The sequence below is a fragment of the Galeopterus variegatus genome, unplaced genomic scaffold (assembly GCF_000696425.1).
Source record: "Galeopterus variegatus unplaced genomic scaffold, G_variegatus-3.0.2 Scaffold164, whole genome shotgun sequence".
NCBI lineage: Eukaryota > Metazoa > Chordata > Mammalia > Dermoptera > Cynocephalidae > Galeopterus > Galeopterus variegatus.
Genome location: NW_007726275.1, coordinates 522,255 through 543,734, shown reverse-complemented (window position 1 = coordinate 543,734; position 21,480 = coordinate 522,255). Strand labels below are relative to the sequence as shown.

General features: G+C 53.7%; 2 protein-coding genes across 2 annotated transcripts in view; one reads left to right on the top strand and one right to left on the bottom strand.

The window, feature by feature from the left end:
• ALKBH4 (alkB, alkylation repair homolog 4 (E. coli)) overlaps positions 1-6,889 on the top strand; it is a 9,023-nt gene extending 2,134 nt beyond the window's left edge. Inside the window, exons 3-4 of the mRNA XM_008594636.1 lie at positions 2,742-2,939; positions 5,978-6,889. Of these exons, the coding sequence (XP_008592858.1) occupies positions 2,742-2,939; positions 5,978-6,565 (786 nt within the window). The 3' untranslated portion in view covers positions 6,566-6,889. The remainder of the gene's footprint in view (positions 1-2,741; positions 2,940-5,977) is intronic.
• A 5,098-nt stretch (positions 6,890-11,987) lies between these two features.
• Positions 11,988-18,340, bottom strand: ORAI2 (ORAI calcium release-activated calcium modulator 2). The gene is made up of 2 exons (XM_008594493.1): positions 18,104-18,340; positions 11,988-13,129 (listed from the first exon to the last, which is right to left on the bottom strand). The coding sequence occupies exons 1-2, from the start codon at positions 18,326-18,328 to the stop codon at positions 12,590-12,592; spliced, it is 765 nt and encodes a 254-aa protein (XP_008592715.1). The 5' UTR covers positions 18,329-18,340; the 3' UTR covers positions 11,988-12,589.
• Between the last annotated feature and the right edge of the window lie 3,140 nt (positions 18,341-21,480).

Genomic DNA, 21,480 nt, shown 5'->3' with positions numbered 1-21,480 from the left:
CAACAGGGCCTTGGCACAGCCACTCACCACTTTGGGGATAGCACACTTCAAAAGTTATAGGAGGATTTTCTACTGGGGGAGGGGTGTTGGCACCTCTAACCCTCACGTTGTTGAAGGGTCAATTGTATTATTCAGGAAAAAAAGGAAGGAAATTCTGACACACGAATGAACGTTGAGGACATGATGCTAAGTGAAATAAGCCAGTCACAAAAGATAATACTGTTTGATTCCTCTTAAATGAGGTACCTAGAGGAGTCAAATTCAGAGACAATAGAATGGTGGTTGCTAGGGACTAGGTGAGGGAGATGAGGAGTTGTTTAATGGGTACAGAGCTTCAGTTTTGCAAGATGAAAAGAGTTCTGGAGATGGATAGAGGCGATGGCTGCATAACACTGTGAAAGTACCTAAATGCCACTGAACTGTATACTTAAAAAGGGTGACTCTTATGTATATTTTACCATAATTTAACATTTAAAAAAAAAGTGTGGAAGGTCTGAACTGTGCCAGTAGCCATGGGAGTGGAGACACAGGACACTGGAGGTCACACTGTCCCAACCTGATGACTGTGGGACAAGGAGAGCGAGATGTCTGGGATGATTTTCCAGTTCTATTGTGTCCTGTGTGAGGGGCCCAGGAGACAGAGGAGGAGATGCTAGTCCAAAGCTCAGGAGGTGTCTGAGCCGGAGTTGGAGGCTAGGGGTGAAGCTTGGGGCGTGTGCGTGTGTGTGTGTGATCTCCAGAGAGAAGAACAGAGGAAAATAAAGGGCCAGCGTGGGAGTGGGAGAGGAGAGAGGCCACAGAAGCCAGGGCTGAGTTCTGGTGGCATCTGAGGGCCTAGCTGGGTGACTCTGGACAGAACCTCCACACGTTGGGACGGTTATGGTACCTTCCACCTGGGGTTGTCCTGGGGCTGAAACTAGGTAATCCATATAAAATGTTTAGTGCCATAGAAGCAAATATTAGCTATTTCATTAACTCTTTCATTAATGAAGAGAGCCAGAAGAGGAAAGTATATTGGAAGCCAGGGGAGAGTTTTAAGAAATAGTCATTGGTGGTGTGACTTGTGGTTGAGGTTGACTGGATGGAAAGCAGAGACAGGTGATAGAGGGCGGGGGCCCTGGGAGGGTTGTTGGGGAATGGGAGGCTGCAGGTACAGGAATGAGGGGTGAGGTGTGTGACAGGATGGGAGGAGGAGGGGCTGTGGCTTAGAAGGAAATAAGGCCAGGAATGGTTTCTTGACTCTTTTAGAATGGGGGAGACCAGAGGGTATTGTTAGGCCTCAGGGATGGTGGCAGAGCAGAGAGGGACGTGGAAGAGAGGAGGGAGTGGCAGCCCAGGGTGTGAAGAGTTTGCTCCACTGAGAGAGAAGGAAGGGAGTGAGGATCAGGAGAACGACTAGAGTGTTGAGGAGCTCGAGGTGAATGCCCAGCTCAGCGTGGGGAGTGGGCAAGGCCCAGGGGAAGGGGGCTGGCCCTCCTGAGCGAGACTCAGGACCTCCAAGACAGTGGGATTATCATGGCCCTGGGCATAGAGGTGGACCTGCTCTTAAGGCCAGGCATGGTGGGGCAGGATCTTGATCCTGTCGGAGAGGGAGGCAAACCCCACACCTGGGTAGAGGCCCCAGAAAAGCTGCACCATGGCTTGGGCGAGTAGGGGCAGGTGGGAAGGGCCATCAGAAAGGCCTGCTGGAAGAGGTGGGCCCTCCCAGAGGACCTATCAGGTACCATCCAACCCCTGGGAAACCAGGGTGGAGTCAGCAAAGACCTGGACAGATTGGAGGTACACAGATACAGGAGAGGAGGCAGTTTGGGTCCTCTTGGAAGCAGATGTTGAGACAGGGTTTGGAGTGCAGGAGATTATGGCATGAGAGTGGCAGTACTGCAGCTGAAACGTAAAGGGGAGGAAGCAGGATTAATTGAGCAGGGAGACCCTGACTGCCGTGCAGAGCTGACAGTCATGGCCAGCCCATGCTGGAGCTCCGGTTAGGGGACTCCCATGCTGGGCAGAGGTGGCCAGGCCCACGCAGTCATTAGCTGCCTGGGGAAGGCACTGCAGCAGGAGGTGGCTGGCTGACCGTGCTCCTTAAGGGTGACTGGCAAGGCTATTCTTTGAAGGGAAATTCCAGCGGGAAGCCCCAGTGGCTGCTGCAGAGGAGGGCAGGACCCAGAGCGATCCCCTCCTGGATGGAGAAGATTGCTGTCCTCTGGCCTCCCAACATGTGCTGCTATCCCCCAGGCAGCTCCAGAGCCCCAGCTTTAGGGTTAGCCTATTTCTCAGACCTCTGGGCTGGCCTGGGTGCTTTCACACAAGTCCTCTCCTTTAATCCTCCTGAGACTGGGGAGGACCAAAGACACCTGCAGTGACATAGAGACAGCTTGGACTCGCAGGCTGCTACAGCTTTGGGCCAGTTCCTTAACTTTGCTGAGGGTCGTCTGTAAAATGGAGAATGAAAAAGGGTTGTGTGGGCTCTTCCCTTTTACCAGTGAGGAAGGTGAGAATTCCTGCTCACTCAGGAGGGCTGCAGCCTTTGCCAGGGCAACCTTGGGCAGGGCTTCTCCTGCACCTCCTCTAGATGCCAGTCGCCTTCCAAGTGGCCTCAGGGGAGGGCTGAACCTCTGGAAGCCCCCTCAGAGGTAGCCGGCCACAGGCAGGGGCTGCTCCTGAGGGGGCCTCTGCGGGGCACACTGGGGCAGGGGTGAGGAAGGGTCTCGGTGGCTCCAGGACCTGCCTTTCTTTTGCAGAAAACACACCGTTTCATTTACTTCCCTGACACTGGCTGGGCTGTGGGCGCCCAGGAGTCTGACTTTGAGGGCTGGGCCTTCCCCTTCCCCGGAGTGATGCTGATAGAGGACTTTGTGACGCGGGAGGAAGAAGCTGAGATGGTGCGTCTGATGGACCGCGACCCCTGGAAGCTCTCTCAGTCTGGACGGAGGAAGCAGGTACACCGGCCGAGCTTGGGGTGAGACCAGGCTGGTCAGAGAGGACCGTCACACTGCTGGGGGCGTCCTCTGCAACCATGCCCCATGAGCCCCAGCATTGGTAGTGGGCACGCTTACCCTGACCTGGGGGGCTGCCAGGAGTGTGTGTCAGGGGACAGGCCAGAGGTGCACCCGGTGTGCTCAGCCTCTCCACAGGTCATGCTGTTGGCTCTTTGTACCCCTCTGCGCAGCTGGCTTGGTGGTGGGGTATCACAGGGAGTTCTGGACAGCGATCCCAGGCCTCTGTGGCTGCCAGGTGCCTTCACCTCCCCATTGTCTCTCTATCGATGTCCTGTCTCTTTGCAGACATTCCTGCTGATACTTGAGCCTCTGAGGTCAGGGACCGTGGCATCCCTCCTCCTCGGTCCCACTGCTCTGTCTAGCTTGCTCCTTCCCTGCAGCGTCTTCAGCCCCCACCAAGCCTGTGCCCCATCTGCCTGCCCACCTCCGCACGTCCCCACCCCTCCTGTTTTTCCTTACTCACCCTCCATACCTGGCCATGTACTACAGTCACTTCCACAGCTGCTCGCTCACCCTTCTGGCCTTCACTTGGTCATCCTCTTTTGGCTAAGCCCCAGCCCTGGTGACATCCATCCTGCTGGCGGGTCCCCAGCCATCCACTCTGCTCTCATCCTTCCTGTCTCCTCCTTCCCCTCCACCCTCCGCTACGGCCAAACTTCTGGGAAGACAGAAGTGCATCTGCAGCCCCACCTGCCCCTGTGCAGATGAGGTGCCCTCCTGTCCCATGACTGAGGCCCCTCTGCCCGGGTGCTGGATCCCATCCCGTCCCCTCTCCTACAAGACCAGTCCTGCCTCTGCCGCATCTTCTCCATCAGTGCACCAGTAGGCTCCGGCTCTTTTGTCTGGCAGAGAATTCCTCGAAAGAGTTGCTTATTCCTACTATCTTCAGTTTCTCTCCTCCCATGCCCTCTTTACCTGCTCAAAAACTGCCTCTGCCACTGACCTCCGCAACCCAAGCCTGCTGGCGAGGTCTCAGACTCCGTCTTGCATGTGGTGCTGGGCTCCGTCCTCTCTGAAACACTTTCTTCACTTGACTTCCAGGACCCCACAGCCCTTGAGCTTCTCCCCATCCCAGGCCACTCACTCGCATGGCAGGCAGATTCTTCCTCCTCTTCTGACCTGGGCCCGTTCTTTTTTCTCCAGCCTCACTCCCCGTGTGATCTCAGCAAGTCACGGCTCTGATTGTCTGTGTGTTTGGGACCCCCACCCCTATGTCTCCAGCCCAGGCTGCTCATGTCTGTCAGACCCTACACTGAGCTGTGGCACCTGCAGCCCCCCCCACTGTCCCCATCTCTGCAAATTCCATCTTCCACCTGCTCAGGCCAGAAACCAGGAACTTTTTAGGTTTCTCTCTGTCCTTATGCACTTCAGTCCATCGTGGGGAATTCCTGTCAGCTCTTCCTTCAGAATACATCCTGAATCTTAGCCATGTCACCCCTGCCATGGCCGTCACCTAGGCCTGAGCCACCAGTTCTCACTGGGATCCTGTAGGAGCTTCCTGCGGCAGCCCTAGCTCCTCTTTAGTTTTCAGTATAGAGGACCATGATGCTATTAAACCTAAGTCACGTCATGTCACTTCTCAGTTACATACACTCCAAGGCCTCCCCTCTCAACATAAACACAAAGTCATCGTGAAGACCTGGAAGGCCTGGCATGACCATGGCTGCCAGCTGACCTTCCTCTCCACTGCCATTTGGCACGGTCCCATGGCAGTCATGCCACCTCCTCCTTGCTCCTTGAATGCTCCAGCTTCACTTTCTCTCCCCATAGCACTGGCATCTCAGGCTCTCGGCTGGCTGCAGCCCAGGCGTGACCCTCAGGAGCCAACTCGCCCTGGTGCTCTGCAGCATGGGAGCCTGGAAAGAGAAAGACATTAACACCTGGGGGAGCTCTGCTCGTCCAGGGGGGACCCGGGGTGCAGGAGTCAGTGGAGAAGGGCTCCTTTCTTCCATCCCTCTGGCCACAGTTCTGAGTCCATCCTACAGGGCTCGTTCCTCATGTCTTTTAGTTTTATTTTGTTTATAGAACAATCCACATACCATAAAATTCACCCATTCACAGTGACAGTTCAGTGGTTTGGTTTTAGTATATTCACGGTGTTGTGTAACCATCACCACTGTCTAGTTCCAGAACATTTTCATCACCCAAAAGGCAACCCCACACCCATTAGCAGTCACTCCCCTTTCCCGCTCTCCTCTGGCAACCACTAATCTCCTTTCTGTCACTGTGGATTTATCTTTTCTGGATATTTCATATAAACGGAATCATATAATGTGTGACCCCTTGTGTCTGCTTCTTTCATTTATCATGTTTCCAAGTCCATCCCCGCTGTAGCATGTGTGAGTGCCTCCTTCCTTTATGGCCGAGTAAGATCCCCTTGCATGGGTACACACTTCGTTCTCTACTCATCTGCTGATGGACATCTGGGTTGTTTCTACTCTTGCCTCTTGTGAATAGCGCTGCTGTGAGCATCGGTTTTCAGTTCTCTTGCGCATGTACATAGGAGTGGAACTGCTGGGTCATCTGGTTACTATGTTCCTCCTAATGGTTTTGAACCTCAGTTGACCTTGGTGTTGACCAGCTCAAGAATGCTGCCTTGGCTTGGTCTTCCCTTCTGCTTCCCTTCCCTCTTCCCAGATCCTCACGCCTTGGGATCATCACATCCCAGAATAAGCTTCCTGCACACAGGCCTTTTGTCTCCAGCTCCACTTTCTGGGATACATGGGCTAAGACACTCAACCCAACACATTGTACCCTCCTTCCCTGCTTTATTCTTTCATTAGCATTTACTGCCATCTGATGTTTTGTGTTCATTTCCAGCTCCTTGGCCTCAGCTTCCTGCTGAAATGTCCCATCTCTGAAGTTAGGGACTTTCGCTCATCTTGGTCACTGTGATTTCAGTCCTTTGCCCTAGTCTGTGATAGACATTTCTGTAAACTCAGACACTTTTCCACTTCCTTTTTGTCCCCATCCTTCAGGACTATGGCCCCAAAGTCAACTTTCGGAAACAGAAGCTAAAGACCGCAGGCTTCCAGGGCCTCCCCAGCTTCAGCCAGGAGGTGGTGCGGAGAATGGCCCTCTACCCGGGGCTGGAGGGCTTCCGGCCCGTGGAGCAGTGTAACCTGGACTACTGCCCCGAGCGGGGCTCTGCCATCGACCCCCACCTGGACGATGCCTGGCTGTGGGGGGAGCGGCTGGTGAGCCTCAACCTCCTCTCCTCCACGGTGCTGTCCATGTGCAGGGAGGCACCCGGCAGCCTGCTGCTGTTCTCTGCACCTTCTGCTGTGCCGGAGGCCTGGGAGGACAGCGTGATAGCCCCCAGCAGGTCCATCCTGTGCCAGGAGGTGGAGGTGGCCATCCCCTTCCCCCGCCGCTCTCTGCTCGTGCTCACCGGAGCTGCGCGGCACCAGTGGAAACATGCCATCCACCGCAGGCACATCGAGGCCCGCCGTGTCTGCGCCACCTTCCGGGAGCTCTCAGCTGAGTTCTGCCCTGGAGGGAGGCAGCAAGACTTGGGGAACAAGCTCCTGCAAATCGCACTCTCTTTCCAAGGAAGACCCGTGTGAGCCACCTTCCTGGGGACAGGAGCTCACTCTGGGTGGGGCCCAGGTGGAGATGCTGGCTCCAGAGTTGACCATTTGCCACAACTGATGTGGGGAGCCCCGTGCAAGGGTCTTTTTTCCCTGCCCGTTAGGTTTTTAAGAGAAGACATCTAATCTCTGATGCCACAGGCAGTGTGAGCCCTGCAGGAGCTGGGTTTAATGGGAATGCACCTCGGGTCAGTCCCCTTTGACCTGCACTGTTGTCACTCTTGTTTGGGTTATTTAATTGGTTACTGTTTGCAGAGAGTGGGCTAATTTGAACTTAAAAAATGTTGGTACCATTTAAAACTGCCTTTTCCTTTATCCACCTCTCTTAATAAGGTTTCCTGCTATCCCACCATCCAGTCCCTTTGTTAGGGGAGTGGATTGGATTGGAGAGTGGAATTGGTAGATCTGAAGTTCAGACTTCAGAATTGGTGACAGTTTCTGTGTCAGGCTTAGCCTGGTTCACGCTTGACCCCTTGGAGTGGGGGATGCGATGAGCGCAGAAGATCTGAGACCCTGGTCCCCTCCCACCCCGCCACAGTGCTGTTAAAAAGTAGGGAAAAAGGCTCCCCACCTCCCAGGCCACTGCGAGGTTGTTCACTTAGTGGCACCAACGCTGTGTGGTGCACTTACCTGGATGGGGCCGCTGCCCCGGCACACCTGTGGCCAGGTGAGGAGCAGGCTGGGGAGGTTGAGGGAGTGGCAGCGTGTCTGGACCTCGTGACCAGCACTCTCTCCTGCTGCTTATGAGACAAAATACACTTGAGTGGCTCACTGGGCAACAGGCCACGGAAAGGTTCCAGTCAGCACTGCTCTTTATAGTCACTCGCGGGACCCATGGAGAGCTGTCAGGTGTGCGAGCTGCTGGCTGCCCTGTGCTGTCTGTGATGTGGCATCCCAGGTGCTGAGCCACCGGTGAGGTCTGCAGAACCTGTGAAGACCCTGTGGGGAGGCTGCTTGGGTTTATGTTGTCTGAGTGAACCCAGCAGTCAGGGGCAGGGGTGGGCTCCCAGGCCACCTTGACTGCCACTCCCTGGGTCAGCTTATTTGGCTTCGTCCCAAGCAACATGACCCCCATACAGGTCCCTCATTGGGCATTCAGCTGAGAGCCAGCCGGAGCTCCAGTCGATCCTGGCTGCCTCTGAGCAACCAGGTGGGCCTCTGTAGAGGGGTCCTCCGGGGAGTCTCTGCCCCTGACAGGCCGGGCCTTAGAGCAGCAGCCTGTGCAAGCTGTGCCAACAGAGGGCTTGGGGAAATGTCTGTTTACTCGGGGAGAGGCATGTTAAGGCCTGGGGAGCCATTCAGCAAATGAACCTGTTTTCCCAGTATCACTCAGTGCTGGCCATTTGACAGCCAGCCTTTCAGCCGTCCTGCAGAGCACACTCAAGGAAACAACTCTGGGGTCAGGGTGGTGACCACCAGAGTTGAATCTGTCCTTGAAAGCTATGAAGACTGTCAGCTCCATGTGCCTGCTGTACACCACAGCCTGGCTCCCAAGAACACTGCACTGTACATTGGTCCCCTGCAGCCATCACTGGGTGCAGAGGGGTGATGACGTCTACTCACCCCGTCTTTCAGGTGGCTGTTCGTACATTCCTTCAGCACACTTTCCTTAAGCACCAGACACGTGCTGAGCAGACTAGGTTGTCTGTTCTGATGCTCTTGAAGTCTCAAACAAGGAGATGGCATCGGTCTATGGGAACGTGCTCAGGTGAAGCATCCACTCCGTGGTGCTGCCTGTGGCATCCTATTCCAGAGCAAGCCAAGGGCTGGCTCTGCAGATGTGCCCAGCCTGCCGCTTTGGCAGGATGTCTAGGAAACCTGGTGCTGCTTATTTGTTTAGCGTGGCAGGTGGTGAGACCCAGGCTGGTCCAACTAGGGGTGGGAGGGGGGCTAAGCTCAGCCCATGGAGCATCCTCTGGGATCCTCTCTGCCTAAATTCACGTTGAATTGCCTGCACTGTGTTCCACAGCAACCATGGGTGGGCCAGCAGATGGGCTGGGAAGAGGGTTTAGCAGGTTCTAAGTGAGCCAACAAGGTGTCCCTGTCCTGTCCCAGCCTTGCCCTGCGGGGCCCTACCCAGGGCTCTGTGGATTCTACCCGTCAGTCTTCCAGAGGCGTCTGCATCAAGAAAAAAGTCTCTGTCACTGGGTTTTCTGGGCATTGAGTGAGTTCTGCATGGCGGGCCTGAAGGGCTCAGCAGAAAAGGTCCGTGGAGCCAACAGTGACTGTCATGTCCTGCCCTCCACAGTGGGGAACGGTGTTCGTGTCTTTGTTTTTGCTGTTTTTTTTTTTTTTCCTTTAAGGAAACTATAACCTCCACTTTCAGTGAGGCTGGAAAATGTTGGCAACAGTGACTGTCATGTCCTGCCCTCCACAGTGGGGAACGGTGTTCGTGTCTTTGTTTTTGCTGTTTTTTTTTTTTCCTTTAAGGAAACTATAACCTCCACTTTCAGTGAGGCTGGAAAATGTTGGGCTTGCTGGCCTGGGTCTCTGTACAGCCCGGGGAAGCTGCCCTTCTGGGCTGCAGGTGCAGCCTGGTCCCTCTGGATTGGCAGAAGACGTGTACTGCCCCAGACTCTCCATGTAGTGCTGCCAGCTGCTTTGCACACCTGACTCCTAGATGCTGCTAGGTTGAGGTGCCAGAAAGTTAATAATAATAAGAAAGGACGGAAATTCTTTCCTAAAAGAGGCCTCTACCTCAGTGGGCGACTGTTACAAAACACAATGGGTGCTTCCTCATCAGTGCCACCAGGCTGTGGCAGGGATCTGCATGGTCCTGCTGCCTGGCTGGACAGCCTGGGCACCAACTACAGGGACCTGGGGTTGGGGAATGTCCTGAAGGGTCCAGAGCTTTAGTGGCTCCTTTCCTGGAGAGCTGGGGGACCTTCCAACCAATGCTGTGTAGATGGGCTATGTTGGCACTCAGCCACCCACATGGTGGCTGAGGAAGGCTGCCCCTTCCTGTGTTTCTGGCTTGGGAAGGGAAGCAGCCAAGCAGCACACTCTCTGGGCCCCAGCTGGTGGGAGCATCACAGCATGTCTGGGTCTGAGCACCGTGACTCTCCATTCTAGAGAAGTCCATGCCCCCTCGTCCAGGCGGCCTGTTAGGGCACTGACCAGTGACACTAGGGAAGGACCAGGGGCTGCTGCATGTCCCTCTACCCACAATGCCCCACTAAGAGCAGAAGGAACTTTGAATAGCTTTACTGTTTTATTCAGTTCAATCCAGGGCAACCATTGTGAAAATCCATACACAGGGCAGGGGTTACATACACCACACGTGATCTACATAATGTCATGCATACATAATCGATGAGCACAGGCAGGAAACGGCTGGCTGCAGGTGAACCTTGATCCACTCAGGCTTATGTGGTTTGGTCCTCAACACACCTTCCTAGAAGATGCTAAAACACATTCTGCCTTCACAGTTTCTAAACTAGAAACACTTAGGCTTTGAAACTTGAGGTCAGGTACTAAGTGGAGACCGTGTTCCACACTGGAAAGGCCTGATCGTGGCTAAGGGCACTCATTAGATGAGCACCAGAAAGGCTCTGCAAAGACAAAGCCCACGCCGGCTCCAGGGCACTGGGCAACTCTCACCACGGCAGAGGCCACTGATCTTCAAACATGCTTCCAAGTGAGGTTAACCCTTCAGATGCCCAATTTCCTGCAATTTGCTTTCCCATCCCCCAAGTTTCCCTGCGGAGCTGTCCCTGCAGCTCCCAGCAGCAGCTTGTCCATCTCCCGACAAACTCTGGGGCAACCCTGAGGTCGCCGCTCCTGGTCACTATTTCCCATCCCCAGGGTCATCTCTGTTCCCACAGAAACTGCTCTTGCCTTGGAAGTAGAAAGGCTGGAGCTGGGAGAGCACTCTGGATGGAAGAGAACAAGAAATTACAAGCATGTTATTCTCTGTTAAGGACGTGGTATGTGCCATCACTGGGCACCTAACGTCAGACCCTGATGCTGCCAGGCCAGGCCAGGCCAAGCCAAAAACCCTGCCCAGGGACCAGGGCTGCCACTGGGGGTAGCTTTCCACCATCTGGGGAGCTTGGCGCTCCATGTGCAGGAGCACCAGATGGCCCAGGAAAGTGCGCAGCAGGAGTGGGCCCAGCATGGCCCCTCTGAAAAGGCTCAGGCCAGAGGAAGGGCCTGCTGCCCCCTCCCAGCCGCAGGGAGCCACTCATTCAGAATAGCAAGCCTGTCTTGGCCCAGCCAGGACACAAAGCAGCAGTTTTGGAGAGATGTTGACGTTCTTTAGCAAAGCAAACACATATAAAACCAGATGAGTCTTTTCAACGAGGCTCCAGGAAAGTACAGATGTGTGCTGCAGGGCAAGCAAGTCACAGACAGATGTCTGCAGGGAGGCAAGGGCCCTGCCTACATATAAAACCAGATGAGTCTTTTCAACGAGGCTCCAGGAAAGTACGGATGTGTGCTGCAGGGCAAGCAAGTCACAGACAGATGTCTGCAGGGAGGCAAGGGCCCTGCCCTCGGGAAGACACAGGGCTCTTCAGCCCCATGGGACACGCTGCGCAGGCTCTCCTTAGAAGTCACAACTTACTCTGGGGACTCGGCATTTCAGAGTTATGTGTTAAGGTTTATGCTTCCAACAGTATGTCACATTCTCAGAGACTTCAATCAGGCCATCCGGGATTCCATGACACAGACGACCCAGACCTCACAGAGATATTAAGCTGTTACAAAAAATGTAACCAGAACATGAAGAGGCCTGATGACTATGGGAACATAACACAAGGCCTCCTCTCCAAGTAAACGTGGTTTTGAAAAGCAGCTCCCTGTCAGCTGATGCTGTAGCGTGTATATATGGGGCCCAATTATGTGGGCTCAGGTCTACCAGATGCCCTTAGTGGAAACACCAGTGCCCACACAGCACGGCTGTGTGAGTGTGTGAGCTGGGACCTGCATCCAGCTGAGAAGCGTGGAGGACCCAGCAAGGGGCACTGTCTAGGGCTGCGCCTTCCCTGCAGTTGCTTGGGGTCATAACAAGGGGGGATCCTGGGTCAATGGCCTTATCTAGACAGGAAGCCCCCCAGGCTGTTCCCTCTCACCACTTGAGGCCATGGGCAGCAGGGAATTGGGCAAGCTCTGAGGAATGGCTGACTCAGGCTCAGAGGCCATCTGTGGCCAAGAGGTGGAGGCCTCTGCCTGAGGGCCCTTTCCCCACCCTGGTGGCCTCACTGAGTCAGTGTGGCCAGGGCTCCAGGCTGGCTGGGAAAAAACCTAAACCTAGTGCACCACTCAATTAATGGCCTCCTCAGGTGGGCGTCTTGCACGGATGCCCACTGACATGCCTCTTTGACCCAGGCTGGCCTCCCACCCTTGGGAATCTCCTCCAGGGCCTGGCAACGCTGACACCGGCTGCAGCACACCATACCTGCTGAGCCGATGTGTGCCCAGGCCCCACAAGCCAGGCCACCAACTCCTCCAGGGCGGGGAGGGAAGCACCAAGCCTGGCTGTAATCCTGCACCCATCAGTCGCCACGGTCCTGTCCAATCACCATCAAACATGTTACCCAGCAGCCATGAGCCCACCTCAGGTCTTCCAGGGCAATCCCTTCTATGAACTCACGGCCCTGCCCCTGCCAGCTCCCTACCCTGCTGGCCATGCGTGTCCAAGTAGAGTTTGCCATTGACCACTGGGTGCTGCTTGGAGCCCTTCCTGGCAGTGCCAGTGGGCAGATCCCCCTCAAGCCTCTATACTTTGTCCCTGACCCAGGAAGTTCTCAAGGCCGAGGAATCAGCCTTTCTTTCCCCTTAAACTCTTAGCAACAGTCTCTTGTTTGAAGAGTTCCATTTTCTGATGGAAAATTATCCAGGTTATTACAGCATTAAGACAGGAGTAAGACTTTGGTCTTGAACTATCTGGCAGTGTCTAGCAGCCTGGTTAACCACCTGCATTTCTGAAATCCCCTAGCACAGACAGGAAGCTCTTGCTTGGCTGCAGGGCCCCACCCGGCCCAGGAGCCCCGCCGGCCGTCACACCACCTGCAGGCTGCGCTCGTGCCCGTCCAGCTGCACCTTGAGCTTGTGCAGCTCCTCGATCTCGCGGTTGTGGCGCTCGGTTTTGTGGCGCACCAGTGAGCGGTAGAAGTGGATGGTGAAGACCACGAAGATGAGGCCCACGGGCACCATGATGATGGTGGACACCAGGGCCGCCTGCCAGCCCGTGTGACCACCAGGGCCAGGCAGGGAGCCGGGCTGGCGCCTGGCATCCACGGGGAGGAACTTGATCCAGCAGAGCAGCACCACCTCAGCCAGGAAGAGCAGGATGCCGAGCACAGTGGAGAAGCCCCAGGCCAGCTCGATGTAGGGGTGCATGCGCTCATGCGGCGACTCGCTGATGGAGTTGAGGTTGTGGATGTTACTCACGGCCTCCACGTTGGGCAGGATGCATGTGCTGATGAGCAGTGCAAACAGGTGCACGGCCACCAGCACTGTGGTGCAGGCGCTGAAGGCGATAAGCAGCGGCCGCGGGTACTGGTACTGCGTCTCCAGCTGCACCTCCACCATGGCCACCTGCGAGGCAGAGGAAGTGGGGCAGGGCCAGGTGGGCAGGGCTGCACCCCCACCAGGGCCACCTTGGAAGCAGAGCAGGGCAGGGCAGGGGTGGGCCAGGAGGGGGGCCTCAGCCACCCATGGACTTGCCTGTTGTCAGGACTCACCATGTTTTGGCCCTCAAAAACCAGAAGGCACCCTCTTCACTGTTTAAATATTTCACAATTCCCTTTTTTCTGATTAGCTAAAGATCTCACTGAGGAAAAATCTGAAAAGTACAGAAGAGAGTAATGAAGCCCTGGGAGCGGGGGAATCACCCTCTGGGCACCTTGCCAGACACAGAAGCTGTGGCACCCAACTACGACCCAGGACAGAGGCCACTCTTCCCTGGTCTGGTGGCATGTGGCTTTGCTGTTGACACAGGACTTGGGCTGAGGTGTGGCTTAGCTGCAAAACAATGAAAATGTTTTTCAAAAAATAAAAACTAACCTTTCACAAGGTAAAAACTGAGGCTCCTGATGGTCCCCAGACTCAGAGCTGCACACCCAGACAGCCTCATCCAGAACGCAGGGTGCCCCTCTCAGCTGAGACCAAAAGCCAGAGGCAAAAGCCGGCATCTCTAAAGCCCAGGAATGTTGAGATAAATGAAGACCTGTGAGGAGGGAAACTGCGGGAAGGCCAGGCCAGACCGGGCCGAGGGAGCCAAATCTTCAGTGCAGTCTGAGCGGGTAATGTCTAAAATGGATCCATTGAGGAAGGGCAGCCTCCACATGGTATTTAGAAACGTGGAGGCTGAGAGATCCAAGTGGCTGCCCCTAGCGGGTGGGGAACAGGGGGCTGCTGGGGTTGTCATAGCATTTTAGCAGTACTTAATTTTTTAATTACATCCATGTATTTATTGTGCTTTGATGAACACGGAATTATTTTTAAATGAAAGAACAGACCCATAGAGGGAACCGGAAGCTGCAGCTTATCTCTGCGGTAGGAGATGTCTGCCGCCATTCTGGCCCTGCTCACCACATGCTCTACGGGGGTTTCACACTACAAATGGGCACCAGGTCCCTCCGTCACTTCCCCCACAGTCAGAGCCAGTCCATCCCCTGGAGCACCCTCCCTGTCCCACACCCCACCCCAGCACTGTGGACCACCCCATGGAGGGTTTAGTCCACGCCCAGCAAGAACTCTAGGGCTCACCAGGGACCTTCTGCCAGGCACCAAAGTTAAGAAACCTGACCAGTTAAGGAAGGGGGCCGGAAGGGAGAAAGGGAGAAGCAAAAGAAGTTTTTCCACCTGATGTGTTGGTCTCCTAGATCTGAGCCATCCCTGTTTTAAAAAATCTGTAAGAAAGAAGATTTCACAACTTCCTTTAGCAACTACTGCCTCTTCGAGTGAGAACCTCATCCCCTCACCTCATTTTCAGTGCTGATGGAACACCTAGTAGCTGGAAGAAGCTATGGCAGTCCTAGTGGACAAGAGCTGAACCGCAACTCAACAGCTATTACCGCTGGGATTACTGTGAAAGTATCCAAAAAAACAGTAGCCATAGGGGCCGGCCCGTGGCTCACTCAGGAGAGTGCGGTGCTGAGAACACCAAGGCCACGGGTTCGGAGTATCCAAAAAAACAGTAGCCATAGGGGCCGGCCCATGGCTCACTCAGGAGAGTGCGGTGCTGAGAACACCAAGGCAACGGGTTCGGATCCTATATAGGGATGGCCGGTTGGCTCACTTCGGTGAGCGTGGTGCTGACAACACCAAGCCAAGGGTTGAGATCCCCTCACCGGTCATCTTTAAAAAAAAAAACCAAACAAAAAACCAGTAGCCATGTGACATGAGTTGAGGGCTGTTCTTTTCTTAGTGCCCGTGGCCCTGGGAAGGCTCTTGTTACCACAAAGGATATGGCTCAACAAAAGGATGTTACAAACTACAGAGGGTTCCAAGACAGGAAACAAGATGACCAAAAGGCAGGGAATAGGGCCTACAAAAAAGTGGTTATGTTTGGCTTCAAGAGGAGAACAGGCCAAAAGGCCAGTTTTCACTGTGTTTATGCAGCTATTTTATGAGGGGCCTCAGGTCACTGGTTCTCCATGTTCAGGGAGAGACAAACATGAAGAAATAAGCTTATGGTTGGCATAAGTGCTTGGTGTTGGACAGGGGCACAGCTCTGCAATTCTAACTAGGGAATACATGATTAAAGAGGGACTCCACCTNCAAAAAACCAGTAGCCATGTGACATGAGTTGAGGGCTGTTCTTTTCTTAGTGCCCGTGGCCCTGGGAAGGCTCTTGTTACCACAAAGGATATGGCTCAACAAAAGGATGTTACAAACTACAGAGGGTTCCAAGACAGGAAACAAGATGACCAAAAGGCAGGGAATAGGGCCTACGAAAAAGTGGTTATGTTTGGCTTCAAGAGGAGAACAGGCCAAAAGGCCAGTTTTCACTGTATTTATGCAGCTATTTTCTGAGGGGCCTCAGGTCACTGGTTCTCCATGTTCAGGGAGAGACAAACATGAAGAAATAAGCTTATGGTTGGCATAAGTGCTTGGTGTTAGACAGGGGCACAGCTCTGCAATTCTAACTAGGGAATACATGATTAAAGAGGGACTCCACCTCGCAAAGTGCCTGTTTTCATTTTTCCTTGTCCCTGCCCTTATTCAGCCACGGTTGCTGATGATCTGCATCTGTCACTCATTTTTCCCAAGCTGCTCCACAGTGTAAATAACGATCTGAGCTAATGTTGCACACTCATCAAGTGGGCATGCCGTGGCGGCTTCCCCCGGCCCTGGCCTTGGCTCCTCCCCAGACGTTTCAGTTGCTTCCCAGCTCCCAGTGTTCTCTGTGATGGCTGAATCTCCAGCACTGGTTAGGCTGTGGCAGCCTCTTTGCCAGGGAACTTCTAGAAGAGAGGACAAGGGCACTGTGTGGCTTCTGAAATGTATCACCAAACCACTCAAGAAAGCATCTGCTGGTGCGGGGGGGGGGGTACTCCACACATGCACACATGGGGAAGACGCGAATTATGACTAGAAAGTGAGACTTCATTGCCAAGCGCACTCCACAGACCATGCTGGTGGTGAATCCCGGGAGGACTGGATTCCCACACTCTCAGTGGTCGCCGTCCTCACTCTAACACCACTGCATACCCTGAAGCCTGCCACCAAGTCTCAAACCACTCCTCTTCTCCAGAATTCACATTCCCTGTCTCACAACTTTATTCACAGGGCTTGTTTTCAAATTTTATTTTATATATATATATTTTTGGCCGCTGGCTGGTAACAGGGATCAAACCCTGGACCTTGGTGTCATCACATCATGCTCTAAATAACTGATCTAACCGGCCAGCTCCTTGTTTTCACATTTCAATTGGTGACTTTGAAGTCTTCAACTTGGGGGAGCATTTTGTTGGCTGAAAAACCGTGAAACTTAGTCCTAAGTTTGGAAAACCAAATGTTTGGAAAGCCAGGGTCTAAGAAACAGCTGCAGGCAGGAAGTGATTCCAAGATCCAGGCCCCACACAGAGAGGAAACCATCTCACTTATTAATAAGTCCTGTAATACTTCTTAGTTTTCCAAACTTAAAAAAAAAAGAGCACAGGCCAGAAAAATTTTACGTGATAATGTAATTAATTCTTCTGTGGTATAGAAAACAAGTTCCAGTTTTAATAATGATATCTAAACTTCTCACACATATTCTTTAAAATTAAGCTTGAGAAAATATTCTGTCTTTGTAATGTGATGGAAACCATGGGAAGAAAATGATTGTGAGCCAAAGTTGTGTACCACATGATCATATACTTTTGCAATTATGTGAAAAAAATAAAACGCAAGACCTAAAAAAAGTTTAAAGACTTTGCTTTAAACTATAGACCTAAACACAAATTTATTGCCCTCCAAGTCAGGTGACCTCTGCCCCGCCCGGTACAAAGTCTTGTCCTCTCTGAATTTCTCATTTTTCCAAGGGTGGCTCATACCCACGAGTGAGCAGGCCCCTGTGGCCAAAGTGGATCCCTCTGACAGCCTTTTATTTTAAATTGTGCTACCAATTTGACAACTGAGTTCTGGGCTATAGAAAAACAACTGTTTTCGGGCCGGCCCCGTGGCGCACTCAGGAGAGTGTGGCGCTGGGAGTGCAGTGATGCTCCCGCCGCGGGTTTGGATCCTATATAGGAATGGCCGGTGTGCTCGCTGGCTGAGTGTGGTGTGGGCGACACCAAGCCGAGGGTTGCGATTCCCTTACCGGTCACGAAAAAGACAAAAAAAAAAAAAAAGAAAAACAACTGTTTTCACATAAAGAAGGACATCGCTTCCAGCCCAGCAGGACCTTTGAGCACATGACACAGAGGCCGCTGCACACTTGAGTGTTCTCTGTATTCCTGCTCTGGGTCCTGGCATCCTCACCCTCTGGGATGCAGGTTGGGGACTCTGGAGTCAAAGGAGATGAGCCCCTTTTCAGGGCGGGGGCTTTGGTCTAAGACTGACCCTTGTCCTTGGGGATGACTCAGAGGGAAAGTGGCAGGTGGGAGCCAGGCCAAAAGCTCTGCTTCGGCATCCTGGAGGCCCCACGTTCAGGGAGCGCCTGCGTCCCCAACTTGGCTAAACTTAGCAAACCCTAATCAATCCCTAAGTCCCTGCTCAAATCCCTCAGGTTTCCAAACTTTTGTGGAATGTCCGAGATGGGGTAGATGTGGACACCTTTCCCCAGGAAACCCTGTACACCAAAGATATTTTGATTACCCCCACTAACCTCCTTGCCAAGCACATACTTTATGTGCACAGGAGAGAGCAGGCTTTCTGATGACTCTGGAGCTCAGGGCCAGCAACTCCTCTATTGACACAGCAGTCCTCTTGGAGGAGCTGGGACAGGGGCAGACACTCCCCAATGGTCCATCCTGGCTGCCAGCAGGTAGAGGGAGTGCTTTGCTCCCTGAAGCACCCCAGGATCTCAGTTAGCAAAGCCCATTTGACCTTGCTTGGCCCTCCCCCCATGCCTGCACTCACCATGGCGAAGCCTGAGAGGAGGGCTGAGGTCCTGCTGGAGGCCTTCAGCTTGGCCCTGCTCAGATAGAGCTTCCTCCAGGACAGGGCCTGCACCGAGTGGTGGTTGGAGGTGACCAGTTCCAGATAGCTGCGGCGGACCCAGTCCCGGTAATCCATGCCCTTGTGGCAGGGCTCAGAGCAGGCAGAAGTGGAGGAGTCCACAGGCACGTTGAGCTCAGTGCTCATGGTGGGAGCCAGGCTGGGGGCAGGGAGAGACGTGCTTAGGCATCCTAGCGGGTTCCTGTGGTCCCGACTCCAAGCCCATTGAACCTTCCCCAGGGCCTGCTGTGGACACCCTATACAGGAGCCATGGGGTCAAAGGGAGCCATGTGGGGCCCTGGTCTCTGACTCAGTCCCCAAACCAGAACATGAGGACCACCTGCAGGAGAGAAGGGTCAGGCGAGCATCACCAGGCACCTCCCAGCAAAGCTGTTTCTCAGCAAAGCTGGAATCGGGCCTCCTGCTGCTCAGAGAGACTCCACTGAGGTGTGGCTCTTGGTGAATGGAATTCAAAGGTTGACCCAAAGTACCCACTGAATCCTCCGATTTGCACCTATCTTTAAGGAACAGAGGGCTGTAGCATTTAGAAAGAGCCTAGGATCTAAAGTTAGGAAACCTGGACTTTACTATGTGATTCTGAGCAGGACACCTGACCTTTCTGACTTCCCTCCCTCATCTTCAGAATGGGGATAGTCCCACCTACAGGATCTTTGAACAAGATAATGAACCCGAACACCCAAAACTTCACTAAATGTCCAGGTGCCATCCACAGAATAAACATTTCCTAGTAGCCACTAGTTTCTCAAATCCAACTTAAATTTTAATCAGTACAGTTCATCCTAAAACAATACTTGGTTTATACAACTAAAGTAAAGCCACATCCAGGCTGCAATGGAAACCTTTAGCAAAATGGAAAACTAAATCCACTAACTGATGTGAGCATATTTTAAGGAGAAACAGAAACTGGAGGCCCCTGGAGTCATCCCTGGTAGGATCTGGTTTGACAATGACATGGACTGAACATCAGAAGGACTATCTGTCCAGATTTGTGAATTCGAATCCGAATCTCCACTAATCTAAATAGGAGACTGGTGGTCTTATGTAGCTAAGGGGCCAGCATGTGCGACACATAGGATCCAGCTCTAATTAATCTGCGGGGCGTGCCTCAAGGGCACAGGCACCTTGCAGCTTTCTTGGCATCAGATGGTAACTTTTACATTTAGGCCCACAAAGGCCACATGGAAAGCCTGCTGAAGGCTATTACAAACAAATCAGTGTTCCTAGGTCCTAGGGATCATGGCTTGGGTAGGCGATGTTTACCAGCGTCAGCAGCGGAGGAAATGCCCCAAACTTAATCCACCCATGGCAATCATTAGAAGGGTTCAACAATCATTAGAAGGGTGCTAGAGGTGGGGAAAGGTTCTCGGTGTGCCTTCCTCTTTGCTCACAACCAGGCTGCAGGGCACAGCTTTTACTGGCCAACAGGATCCTCAGGGAACAGTTCTGTGCTATTTCTGCCAGGGAATGCCAATTAACAGGTCTTTATAGGAATTCCAACTTGGGATCTGGGTCACATCTCCTCACCCACATCTGCAGCCAGCAGCGCTGCATTCAAGCACTGAAACGTCCCTTCCCTTGGGGAGAATTCAGAGAAATGCTGCTCACTAAACACTCCATTGGTTAGCTCCACATAACTGAAAATGTCATAATTTGGAAATGACACCTTGCCCCCATATATAAGTTTTCAGTTAGCTCCACATAACTGAAAATGTCATAATTTGGAAATGACACCTTGCCCCCATATATAAGAGAATTGAGCTACAGGTCTGATGAAGACAGTATACAGAGTGTGGGCGGGCCTGTCCTCCCACCTGCATCCTACAGCTGCTTACTGTATTTGGTATTTAGCCACCAAAGATGAATGACAGAGACTCTCCACCTTCAAGGAACTCACTGCCCAGTAGTGGAGCCAGACAAGGCAGTGACTCTCATCCAGAGAGCTAAAATCTGCAGTGGATGGGAGGGAACAGAGAAGGGTTGGCTGCCTCACAATGAGGCAGGGGAAAGGTCCCTGCAGGCAACACTAGGAGGCAAGAATAGGGGACAGGGACACAGGTAGTGAAGGCAGCCTTGGCAGAGAGGGACCCCCCCCCGAAAGACAAGATGCTGCCTTCATGGAAGGGTTCTCAGAGGCAGAAAAACAAGCTCCAGGCACATGTTTGGGATGACTCCCATCCTCCAGGGGACATGTTCGAATGGCTGGCTGGGGGCAGAGGGCAGGGGGCAGGGGGTTGTGGATGGAAGACACTGGCAGTACAGGGCCAGTGTGGCCAGGCAGTATGACTGTGCTGGACTTTCTCTGGCCGTAGGGGCGTGGAAGGAGTTCATGAGGTGCACTGCTGGGTCAGTCTGGTTTGGGACCACAGTTCAACCAGTGAAACTGTTGGCAGACTGGGAGGACTGGGAAGTGGGGGAAGGCCCAGTAGCTTCCAAAGGGATTAAGGGATGTGTGGGGAGAAGAGGAGGGAAGCCCAGGGGCCATCGGTGAGTGTGGGCTGAGCTCAAGTGTGAGAGTGGAGGTGGAGAGCTCAGGGCAGTGAAGTCTGAGGGTGGCCTCCAGGGAGCAGCCCCACTTCAATCCTGCAGATGTCCCCAGAGTGGGCAGGATTGGCAAGGAAGGGCTGTCTGTCTGCTTAGAGCTGGGTGTTGAGATAGGTCCTGAAGGTTGAGAAGCCCGATAGGATTCAAATCCATCCTTTACGCCACCAGTGGCCTACCTTGTGCCAGGCCTGTCCGGGGGGGTGGGGGGGACACAGAGGCTGGTCCCCACACGCCACTCAGGCAGGGGAAGGGGTGGGTTAAGATGGAGCCCGACATTTCTGTCAGGTGGCACAGGCTCCAAAGGATGCTCTCTTGGCTGGACCTTGTGGGGTTTGGTGACCCTCTTTCTAAAGATTAGCGATTCTCCTTGGCAGACCTGTTTGAAACATTTCCAGGGGGTAGGTTTGCACGGGAATGACGAGTGTCTGTCCGTCACAGGGGCCTCCCAGAGGCATCCACTCGCATCTCTGCCTCTACCCCCAGGGAAGCACCACCGGCGGCAGGACCCGGACTTGGCCGGCGCCCCTGACCTCCGAATCCTGTCGCACCCCACCCAGGATCCCGCAGGGCTGGGGTCACCTGGACGCCCCCCATCCCCGCAACCGTCCTCTCTTTTTCCGCCTCATCCCAAGTCAGCCCAAGAGGAAACTCCTGCCGAGTGTCCCCGGTCCAATTCCCGCCCCCCCAGTTGGGCGGGGACCCCCTCGCCCCCCTCGCCCCCGCCAGGTCCCCCGCCG